General features: G+C 37.3%; 1 protein-coding gene across 1 annotated transcript in view; it reads right to left on the minus strand.

The window, feature by feature from the left end:
• The window catches only part of LOC145993727 (putative cytosolic Fe-S cluster assembly factor GJ13047), an 82,868-nt gene that overhangs the window by 46,042 nt on the left and 24,151 nt on the right, over window positions 1-12,675 (minus strand). Inside the window, exon 6 of the mRNA XM_083129463.1 lies at window positions 6,319-6,567. Coding sequence (XP_082985589.1) covers window positions 6,319-6,567 — 249 coding nt within the window. The remainder of the gene's footprint in view (window positions 1-6,318; window positions 6,568-12,675) is intronic.

The raw sequence follows: 12,675 nt of genomic DNA on the forward strand, positions 1-12,675 counted from the left end.
TGGCGTCCATGAACTTCCGGTTTTCCACAATCATGTTGATTTGCCATACTGTAATTAGCATAAGCTACCGTCATAGCGAATTTTACTTCTTTATCTTTAGAAGTGACATTTTTCAATATGGCGTCTAATTTCCAGTTTTACCAAAATCATATTGATTGGCAATGCCAGGTCAACCCGAATTTAAGATCTGTAACTTAGATGGCAACATTTCTCAATATGGCGTACATTAACTTTCCCTTTTTTCCATATGTATTAGTTGGTAATATTCTAATTACATAAACCATCATCATGTCGAACTCTCAATATCTTGCTTGAAAAGATTTTTGTTAATATGTTGGCATCACCTTGCACCCTAATATTACGTGTATTGGTTATATAAAAGTAACATTATTAATAACAAATCTCACGATTCAATATTTATTTTTATAGATATATATATAGCCTACAACCTCCATTAATATTAGTTATTATCGATTTTTCAAGAATTCAACAATGAAAGTTTTAAAATGAAGAGTTACGTGACATATATTTTCTGATCCATTCAATACCCATTTGATTTGTTGAAAATAGGTTTTGTTACAATTGTACCTGATCCCAAAGTTTCAGGTATACCCAACATGAATTTGTACCGGTATGATTCTAAGAAGAGGTACGTACCGTAACGGAACCGGCATTCAGAGAAGGAACAAGTTCCATGCTTTCTGGTACGGGTATTTTAACGTTCCACTCTGTGTACCCAAAGCTGTCGTCCCCGAAGCACTCTCGGGTACAAACGGAACGGTATAGCAGAAGCGTTACTGTTCGCCTTACTAAGTGGTTCTGGTATTTTCCTTGGAATGGTCCACGGCACTTGGGCCAGTACGCGGTACCCGGTATGGAAATAACGTGGAACGGTGACAAATACCAATGAATTGCGTTACGTTACAGGTCCCTGCTTCCAAGTGACATAAAAACAATACAATTGGCTACCTCATATAAAAAGCATGTAAAAAATACCTACTAGATTATTCTTTTTATTCTGTTAAAGAGCACCTGACAATAAATTGCAAATTGACGCATCTTGAATGAACTCCTATGTATTGATTTCATCTATTGTGTGTATGTAAATCAATGTAAACGTACCTTGTAACTAACATTAGCAAAAACAAGAAGAACTCCAAGAATCCTTAATCAAATCAATTAAATGTAATCATTGTTTTTAAATGTTATGTATAATATGTATAATATCTTGTACCTACTTGAAAATAATTATAAACTGTAATCTAATAACATGTTCCATACCATGTGTGGAAAACAACAACAATGGTCAACAGAATGAAATAAATCAAATCATATCATATATCATACAATGTATTATTTTATCAATGTATAATCTTATTATTATCCTTAATGTATTATCATGATCATTATGTTTTTTCTTCTCTTTCTTTGTTTTTATTCATTTATTGTATCTCTGACAAGGGTTGGTTTTAGAACAGCCCATGAGGCCAAAACACACCTGCTTAAATAAAGACCATTCTATTCTATTCGGTGTTAAAATCTTTAAAATTTCAAATTTGAATCTTTCTTTAGAAGCATATATAAAATACAAAATAAGAATGTACTCTTTGCAACATCTTATTTGACCGCCCCAAAAGAATTCTAAATCTCGAATTCATAAACGTAGCAACATTGCACTTCAGAGCCAGCTGTGAGTAGTCAACTTCGAGTTGGTTCCTCCACTAGGAAAAAAACGCTGCAGAGAGGTTTTCAATTTTGCATATTCCATGAACTTAGAAACTATAACCCAGAATAATAAATTAGATAAATAACTTTGAGGAATTTTTACGATTCTGCTTGCTTGACTTGAAATCAGAGGGGTTTGAAACACTGAATAGAGTTTTTCTCCACCTGGAGGAAATGAGTGTTTTAATAAACGTCAATGTGTTTTTAAGGGTATGTTGTCAGTAAGTTAATGTAGAGCAGTTGGTTAGATGCTGGTATCCTTATTTTTCATCATACATAAAAGGTCACAGGTTCAAATCCCACCATCTCCTTTTTTTTTTGTTTCGCTGAACAGACCGTTGATTTTAGAACATTTGAAAAATTAATCTGATGGACATTTCTGCGCATTTTCTCCCTTTAAGGTTAAAGCTTATTTCTTTTAGCTAATCTTCATAAGTTGTGTTAACACACACATCAATATTAATTCACATGTATGTATTGTGGATGCTGCATGTAATGTTATTTAAGTTATGTATTGTCTATGTTCTTCACTGACACCTAAAATATTGATATTTCGATATACTAACACATACACATACAATTATATTGAAGAGTGATGTAGTGCATTACTGTAATGACTGTTGTAATAGTAAATCGGCAATTAACACAGGCTGCTAAATAAATGGTTATTGCGATGGAGGCCGATGCGATAAAAATATACTAACAAACAAAAAATCAAAAAGCTGAGAATGATCATTAATTCGCCACTGCTTTGTATCCAAAATATTTGTTTAACTTCAACAGAAAGTACGAGTATCAGATCTAAAAAAAAAAAAAAAACTTTCTCTACTAACTTTGCAATATTCAAACCCACCACCAACTTGATTCTGCGCATTTCACGTGGCATGTAATTTCCTCCTAGCATCAAAATAACTTCCTCTTACTATTTCCTTTCACCTCGTGAAACAGAGATTAATGTTATATTTTTAGCACAGTGGATAAACTTTTCGGCCAACGATATACTCCTGAAAAAAAATTCCTTCCTAGGTGGAGAATCGAACCAACGACCTCCCTCATGATGATAAAGCATGCTACTTCTTCTCCAGCTAATTCATTTTAAAATTTTTAAGTGGAAACGAATTCAGCAAAAATCGAGAAACACTGAAAGGGAAGGATGACGTACATTTCTGTTGTTGTTTTGTCACATTTTGTAAATTGTGTGTAATTGCCGTGTTTTGAACAAGCAATCATTCAATTCTGAAGATTTTTCTTGTTTGTTGTACATAGGAACAGAAAAGCGAAAAGGAGTCAGTTGAAACAGACCCAGGTTGCCAAGAAACTTCAGTCTTTCTCCAAAGACTGTAGGAAGAGAGAGAGGAGAAGGATATTGAATGTATGAAATATAAAATATGTGTGAAATTAAAACGATGGAAAACCTTGCAATGAATCATAACAAACTTCAAACTATGAAAAACCTATTTTCGTGGTGGAAAACTGCAAGCCATTTTCGAAACGTGAACCTGATCTTTTCTGTATTATAAAGTGAAGATGTGGGACGATACGATCCCTCAGCAAGGAAAACTTATGTAAGCTGCCTCCTTCCCTCCAACTTTTTCAATGGTCGTAATTAGTAATTAGGGTCCGGAGTTGATGAAAGTTATTTTTTTTCTGACCCTTAAAAACATGTACGTTTGTTTCCCTTCAATTAGAATCAGAAAACACTATTTATTTTGCATCTTTTTTTTTCTTTTGCATTTTTCGGCCTTTTTTTGGCTATTAGGTTATTTTTCAATATTTTTAACACTTTTTGTTGCATTTTTCTTTATTGAGGTTTATTTTTCTCCTCCCCTTTTGTTTCGTGAATTTTAAATGCACTTACAAGAATAATATTATTCTTAACTAAAATGTTTGGCAATGAATTAAAATACTTTGTGTGAAGCATTTCATTTTTCATTTTAAAGTAAAATTAGTGGCAATATTAAGTGAAATTACACTCTGGTGTACACAAAAAACAACTGTAGTTTCAGTTGCTGGCCAACTACAGTATCGCAGAAGGCCCACTCTGAAAGGAGATGAAAGATTTATAAAGAAAAACCTTGAGGTATATTTTATGTAACCATGAAGTAAACTACATTAGCACTTAGTTGCTCTTTTCCCCTTTGCTTCAGTAGTATCAAACACCAAAGAACGGGCTTCAGCGAATTACTCGACTATTCTTTTATGAATGAAACTTGATTTCATTTTCACAGCGAAAATAACTTTTCAATAATTCTTTACCATTTTTAGGTCATTCTATAGGGCATATTTTAATATTATTTAGGTCATCAACTTCAGAATCCTAGTCATAATGTTTAATCCTACAAGCAATCTCCAGCTATTCTAATGGCTCAAGCACACATTTTCCACCTAAAACTTTCCACTTCATACTGCACTACACCACAACAGAAATGTATGTCTTCATCCCTCGAAGCGAGTGCTTAAAATATCGTGAATGGTGTGGTGTAGGGGGAGGTCATTTTCACTTGTGAAATGGAAGGTTGTGGGTTCAAACCTGCTTCTTTGCAATTTCTTTTTCGGAATGTAAACGGCTTTGGACGAGAATTTCCATTGATATTTATGCAATTTACGTCTAGTATTTCCGGACGAACATTTTAATCGTAGTAAGAAAAAAGGTAACTTGGAATGTGCAGAAACATGCGATGTAGTCTGAGGTAGGTAGTTTCGAACATTGCATATAGCTTAAAATTTGTGGTTGTATCATGGAAAATCCGACATATATTTTAGGTCTGCAGCGAAGAGCACAAGCAAAGAACATCGTATTTGTGTGTGCTTGTATTGTTGCTTTAAGTCTACTTTATGCAAAGAAAGGCTAATTGGGACTGGACCTACAGTTTAAACAGAAATCCGAACCACTGTGTAATGAGCCTCCATCGGATACCAAACCCAGGACACCTTGATTAAAACATCCTGTTTAAGAACATATATTTATGACATATAAATTATTAATGTGCGTTAACATAACTTTTGACAGCTGAATGAAAAGAAAGGGCTTGCTAAAAATCCTGCCAATCACTGAAAAATCAAGATGAGCAGAAACATTCCCAGAGGTATGCATAGCATAAATATTTACAGTGATTTAATATAATCTTATATTACATTATCACAACACTTTGTACTCGGTAAATAACAATAAAAAAAAGAATAAGGAGATGGTGGGATTTGAACTTGTGACGTTCATTCTTTACGAAAAGGTATAACAAGATGACAGTCTACTAATCTCCTGGAGCAGTTGGTTAATGTGAAACTCTGTCAAACAAGTTGATCTCAGTTGAAAGAACATTGAGCCGAAGTTCCTAAACATTTTTCGCCACAGATCAAGGAAAAGACACACTTTGCAGAATAGTCCGGAATTGTGCAAGGTATCTTTACTTATAACACCATTATCTTTACTGTAATTTTCCCTAAAATCAAGAGAAATTTGATTCATTGCATTCAAATGTTATGTAAATTTTCTCCAGGTGGTGGAGAACCAGTTCAATGTTTCAAACGGCACATAAATTCCTCTATTTTCTATTTAGTTGCATATTATGATACTGGTTTAGGGTTTCTTACTTCATGGAATGTGAAAGAATGACAAATATTCACAAGAGCGTTTTCATCTAGATAGAAAATCTGTTGCTAAATTCGATACGATTTGTTGGCTCTGAAGTGCTATGTTGCTAAATTTACGAATTCAGGACTTTCAATTTTTTCAAGGCGGACAAATAAGGTGTTGCGAAGAGTACATCCCAAGAAGCAACCTATACTTTTTCTCATTCAAGCAAGTTTCTCATGTTCTGTGTGCCTCAGTGCCTATGGTAACCTTCTGCTAGCCAAGCAGCTTGCAGCAAAACACAAACTGGAAGCTCACTAAACAGTAGAGCGAGTCCCCAAATGATGGAGGCAGTGGCTACTAAAATAGAACAACTAAGACCCAGTTTCAGGGAAAAGTAAGTTCTTACTCTGAGTACATAAATCTCCAGAAAAATATTACTTTTTTGAACAAACTCTGCTTTCCCCTACTACAACAGTTAACGCCAGGCATGTCAGATGACATGGATGCAGACGGACGGTTGACAACAGCCAGAAAACTAAGAAGAATAGAAGCACACCAAGCAACAGCGCCACAAGTTCTAACGAGGATGGTGGCAGTGGCCATTGAAATTAATAGAACTACAAATAAAACAGTTTCGCAGAAAAAGTGAGTATTAGTTTCTCTGTATTTAAACTCTGCTTATTTTTTTATAAGAATTCCAATATAGCATTTAAACTTTTTTTTTCCAATGATCTACTGCAGTAGGATTTTCAGTGTAATAATACCCCCACTTCAGTTTATTGTGGGGCCCATAGAGAAATTCTATTGTAAAATTTACATTTTCTTTCTTGTAATTGTGCTTTATGGCATGGGAAAACATTTCGCTCCCTACAAGACCTTGATGCTCCCAAAGAAAAAGTGTAAAAGCCATACGCAAACAGAAAAACAACTTAATTTTCTTCTACAACCTTTACACTTGAAAACATCATGAGTCATAAAAAGGTCACAGCCCTTAAAGGTCACAATTACTAAGAACTTACTTGCAGTAATAACACAATCCACATCCCGTGTTTGGTACACATCATTGTAAAAATCTTCTCTTGACGCCTCTAGCTTTTTGTCATAGCAAGGCATTAGTGTCACATGATAAATTTCACTTGGCTTCTTCCCTTCTCTTAGACCCAGATAATATTTCACTATGGAACCCATTATTTGCTGCGGAGACTTTGTTGTGCTAATGTGTGGAAGTACAAATTGGCCATGAGTTTTCTCAGCATAGCACACCCAACCTGAAACAAAAGGGCACAACATAAAAGAACAAAATCAGAGAAGAACTTGTATTTAAAGCAAAAATATTTGAAGAGCCTCTGTGGACCCCACAATAAACTGATGTGAATAAAAAAAATATTTAAAATGTAGTACTGTTATGGCTCTACGACTGTGCATTGCAAACACAATTTAACTGGATTATACAGCACTTAAAAAGAAGCATGATAGTTGTCAGTAACTACTAGCCTGTGTAACCTTAGTTTGGCAAACACAGGAGATGTACTTTGTAGAAATTTCAGCAAAAAATGAAGGCACGACCGGGACACAAACGTGAGTCTCTGGCATACCGTGCCATTGCTCTAGTACATCTTCCATGCATGCCAAATAGTATGTTTACAACTCTACGCTGGGAGAAACTAGGCACTATCAATGCCTTCAGTGTTTGAAGGCAACAGATCTCATTGCAGTAGCACTTACAGAGACAATTCAATGACATGAACAAAAAAAATCAGCGAAGCTAGGGGATTCATAGCAGGGTTGGCACAGGTGAGCCCAGCCCAGTTTTCCTCATGTGTTTTTTTTTTTTCCGGAAAAACCCACCTTGAAAAAAACACTCAAAATGCTTTAAATAATTATGAGGTTCTAGAATAGTTAAGTTTGAGAAAACTTGTAAAAATAAAGGCTTAGCCAAGCTTATAATACTCAAAATAATTAATGTGGTGCAAGTCACAGTGGGTTTTTTTTCAGGATATTTTTCTCGAATCATGCTAAAAATAGACTTTTAACAGAAATAATATGAACATATAACCAAGAAACAAAAAGTCTGAAATATTTAGATAAAACATTTGAATGAACAAGGCTTATCATTCTGAAATGTGGTAGCACATATCAGTCACTTCCGTCTGTGGGCAAGCCACATAGTTTCACCTGTGACGATCAACTTTTACAATACATTTTTCTATGTATACAACATTATAAAGGAGAATTGAGTACATTTTATTGAAATGTCGTGAAAGTAGAACAAAGTTTGATATGATCCACATTGTTATGTGACGTCATCAGTAGAAGATATGTCACTAATGTATTTATTTTTGTAAAAGAAAGCGTAATTTCTTTGTTATTAAAGGTAATAATTCACCTTGTTTGTAATATATATCTTTTGTTTAATGTTTATTGTATTTTATGCTCTGTTATGAGTAATTTAATGTATCTTTGTTTGCAAGAGTGCCGTATACGAATTTGTATTTCTAAAGATGTATAGATGTCAGTCTTGTTGATAGTATCCTTTTGTAGATAGTGAGTGATTCATCTGTACTTTAATCTGTGTTCTCGAAAATAGTATAAAAGCGAGGATGTCGCGTAAGAATCAACACACTTTCGCCACGGATCGACGAAGGTTTTAAACTTAAAAAGAACTCCTCGGTGTTGTGCATACATCCTGGTATGGTAGTTCGGGGCGCAAGCTAGGCCTATGTGAACATAGGTACGCCGATAGCCATGCATTGATGATACGCACAATACTGCAACCATTCCACATCAAATAATAAAGTTAGCCTAAAGATTAATCTAGAAATAAAAGGTTAAAGAGTAAATATTGGCTCAGTTATCATTGCATATCTCTTGGTGTGGTAGTTCGGGGCGCAAGCTAGGTCTATGCAATCATAGGCTTGCCGATAGCCACGCATCGAGTTTTATGCGTTTTAATTGAGTCAATTCATCGACAAAGCGAAATCCTCGCCTTCGTCTCAAGTATAGTTGCATTATAATTGCATTAAATAAAAATAAAACTTTTCAATTTATATATACAGCAGTAATGTGGTTTTATTTCTCTGTGCTGTGAATATTGTCTTTGCCTAACACTATCCCTGTACCTGAGAGGAGTCTGTGTACTTCACCGAGTCTCATCGTTCACCGCTGAGTATTATTAAGTTAATATTAATAGTAAAATAATACGACGCCTGAGGTAATTTGGCAGACCTTTAATAGAACGTATCAAATGGCAGCTCAACGTGTTGCTCGATTCTGTAGTGTACAAGGGCAAGACAATTGTTTAAAGTTGAAATTCATTGTGCAAGAGCACTAAACTTTTATATTTGTAGAAAAGCACAGAACTACTTCGTTGAAATGGAAAGAAAACATTTGCGTAGCGCAAATAAAAATCTTGCTTCTAGTTCAGAGCTTAATGTTCCCGATTGTTGTCGGAACGTTGATAAAGATAAACCCACATCTGTGTGCAAGAAATGTACAAAGTTTCTACATTATGAATGTTGTGGCTTAGATGTTCGATCTGAAAGCCACGAAGCTACCGATTTCGTTTGTAAAGAATGTGAATCATTGTCTACAACTATTACCTCTGATCCATTAAATATGTTTGAAGCTTTAAAAGCCATGATTGAAGGAATTAGCAAGCAACAAGTTGAAAGTATGGAAACATTACAGGCTGATATTAGCAAACAGTCTGAAGCACTGAAAGCTGATATCAAAGCTGATATGTGCAAACAGTCTGAAACATTGCAGGCTGACATTAAACAGCAAGCTGATTCCATTAATAACTTGAAGGCTGATATTAGCAAACAGTCTGAAACATTGCAGGCTGACATTAAACAGCAAGCTGATTCCATTAATAACTTGAAGGCTGATATTAGCAAACAGTCTGAAGCACTGAAAGCTGATATCTGTAGACAATGTGCGCTATTAAAGGATGATATCGGTAAGCAGCACGATGAATCTATGAAAGCTTTAAGAGCTGAAATAGGCGAGATGGCCTGTGAAATACAACAACTAAAGTCTGAGAACGAGAATACTAGGGCCCGATTCTCTGAAGAAATTCGGCAGGCTAGAGAGATGGACTTTGATGAGTTCCAGCGTAGCTTGGCAGCCGATGTTAATAAAGCCACGGAAAGTGTTCGCATCGATGTAGAGGATATTAATTCGAGATTTACTGAGGAGTGCAATAAGATTATTGAAAAACAGCTGACGATGGAACAGATATTGGCTGAGGCCGAGACTGACAAAATACAGTTCCGGGCTGAGGTCCAAGAAAATATTAGTCAGATTTCCGTCGTTGTGTCTCAAAGAAGCAAGGATGTTGAGGAAATAAAGACTCAGGTAGAACAACTTAAGAATCAGTTAGAGACTATGCACGTTTCCCGGCAAACGGAAACAGAAACTGGATCTCGAACAGCTGGTCACCCGTCTGCGGTTGCTGAGAGTGCAGTGTTACCAACCATTAACATTGAACTAAATGAAGCAATGGATAGAACAGGTGGAGAGAGAACTAGAAAAGACAAACAAGTATGTCGCCCACGAGTTACTGCTGATTCAAGAGCTAATGAAGTGGCCTCTGCAGTTCCACCTACCTTTAGTCTCTCGGGCGATGATAGAGGTTACAGAGAGCGTGAATCTCCCAGGGCACGGCATCGTCGTTTTGAAGAAGGGGCAAAGAGGAAACGTCTAGCAAGGAAGAAAGATAGCAGTTCCCAGCACCAGCTCGTACTCTCAGGATCAAGCGAATATCAGAAAGCGAACACGAAGGCATGGAAATGTGAGAAGCGGGTCAGATGAGTCACCACCGCAAACTCAGCGATGACAGGAACCCCAAGGATGGCAGACCTTAATTCCTTGTCCAAGTTCAAGGGAGACCTGGAAGCCCAGAATGCTGAACAGTATTTAAAAGAACTCAATATCAACTTTGATTTAATGCAAGTTCCATACGAATATCGATTGGAAATTATTCCTCGGTTATTCAAAGGCCAGGCTGAGCATTGGTTTCGAGCAAACCAGTTAGAGTTCAAGTCCTATTCTGATTTCTGCCGTCGTTTTCGCAAACAATATGCTTCAGAAGAGGCCAAAGAAAGGCAGCTGACAGCAGTGAGATCTCGTCGATATTCAAAGCAGTTTGGTATGAGTATGGAAGAATACGCATGGTCCATTTACTCAGCCTACCGCAATCTGTCTGCCCGTTATGTAGAACCAGAGATAGTGAACTTAATTATCTCTCAGCTTCCATATAGAGCCCGCAGTCTGAGTTTGGCTAATTCTCCTCGAACTGTACGACAGCTTGCTGATTTTTTTAAAAGATTCGAGGTGCTTGAAGAGCAGGACAGTTGGAAACCTGTGTGGAATAGGGAAGGTGCAGGCCAGGGAAATGCTCCCAGACAAAATAGAATTGGAAACCAACAACCCAGAGTCGAAACCAACAACCCAGAGTCAGACAAGTTATGCAGAACCAGAGGAATGGATATTCCAATTACAACAGACGACGTAATCCTCCGAGAAGGGATGGCAGGAACAACTACGCACATGCGCCGCGTCGTTCCAGATCTGATCCAGAAGACTATTCCCGTGACTCTTCACGTAACGCCTCTGAACCCAGTAATTTCAGAGCGACGGCACCTCCGTTTGAACCTTCTGCTTCACGTTTGACGAACGAGCAACGGCAAAGTGTCGACATGACAAGAGACCTTTGTTGGGCACCATCGACTAGTGCTAATCCGAGTGGTATGCAGTCGGATTTAGCCAGTCGCCCAACGTGAATTCTTCGTTCCCGATCACGGTTGGGCTAAAATCTTGGACTTTTCTGGGAACCGATGACAGCGTTATAGATAGTGAAGATAATCATCTTTTTGTTGTGCTGACTCTCAATGAAGGAGAACAAAGTTTAGAGAGAGCACAACAGGCAGTTGGAAAGGAAAAACTACCCAGGGCTCCGTTAATTAAAGCAACTGTAACAGGCATCGATTTTATTTGTGTTCTGGACACTGGCAGCGAATGTAATCTCATGAGCTACGCCATTTGGAAGAAGATTAAAGAGAAGCTGCCGTCATTGCAGTTACAAACTTGTCCAGATGTTAGGCTGACTGATTTCACTGGGAGAAACAAAACTAGAGTTGTGGGATGTAGACAAGTATATCTGGAGATTGCTGGAAGAAATTTATTGGAGGACATGTTTGTCTTGAAGGGTCTCGAAGCTGACTTTATTTTGGGCTACCCATTCCTCAGGAAATATGAAGCAGGAATTGACCTACAGCGCGAGAAGTTATCCCTCACCGTAGACGGAGTTCCGGTAGAGCAGGACCTCGTGAATAATGGATCTTCGAAAGGGACGTATGTAAGAAATGTCCGTGAAGATTCCCATGTCGATCAGTGGACGGCTAGTCCTGACGACATTCTGCAGAAGGTCAATGCGAATGAGATTTTATGCGAAAGGGGTAGAAGCCAATTGAAAGAAGTCTTATTGAAGCATAGAGATGTATTTTCCGAGAGACCAGGTACTATTAAAAAACTTCCAGTGTGAGATTGAACTCACCACCACAGAACCTGTGTATCGATCTCCATATCCCATACCTATAGCAAAAAGGAAACTCCTGGAGGAAGAATTAGAAAAGTGGAGACAATGGGGTGTTATAATGCCTTGTAATTCCCCTTACTTGAACCCTTTAATTGTAGTCGACAAGCCTGACGGTACAGTACGCCCATGCATTGACTTCAGAAATTTGAATAAAATTGTACGTGTTCCACGAAATTCAGTTGAGCCCATTTCGGATGCCTTACAAAAATTTAAAGGTGCTCGTTACTTTACAAATCTGGATCTGGCTTCTGGATATTTACAGATCCCTGTAAAAACTGACTGCCAACCATGTACTGCCTTCTCCTATAAAGGACGTCAGTGGATGTTTGCTCGAATGCCTTTTGGTATCTCTAGTGCTGTGTCAATTTTCATAGCTGCCATGCATGCTGTATTTGGTCCTGAAACCGAAGAGTATCTAACTCAATATATGGATGACTTGCTGATTTTCGACAAAGAACTCTCCAAGCATCTCGATACATATCAAAAGTTGTTTGGTTAATTAATTATTCCATTTCTGAGACTACTACCTGCTGAACTATTCTTCAACCATCCCATACCCAGAGAGATCCTAACCCATTTCAATTGGCCCGAACGGGAAGAAGCCCAACCGGATTGGAAGTCCAAATTATTCTTAGCCCAAGTCAGGGAGAAGAAGAAGCTGTCGAAGAATTTAAAACAGAAGGGAAACGCCAAGACAGTGACAGTTGGAGACTTCGTGATGGTTAAAAACCATTCCTTAAGCTCCTCATTAGATAGGACCATTTAAAAGTTATTTATG

Source organism: Lepisma saccharinum, chromosome 10, assembly GCF_977018435.1.
Source record: "Lepisma saccharinum chromosome 10, izLepSacc3.1, whole genome shotgun sequence".
NCBI classification, from domain to species: domain Eukaryota; kingdom Metazoa; phylum Arthropoda; class Insecta; order Zygentoma; family Lepismatidae; genus Lepisma; species Lepisma saccharinum.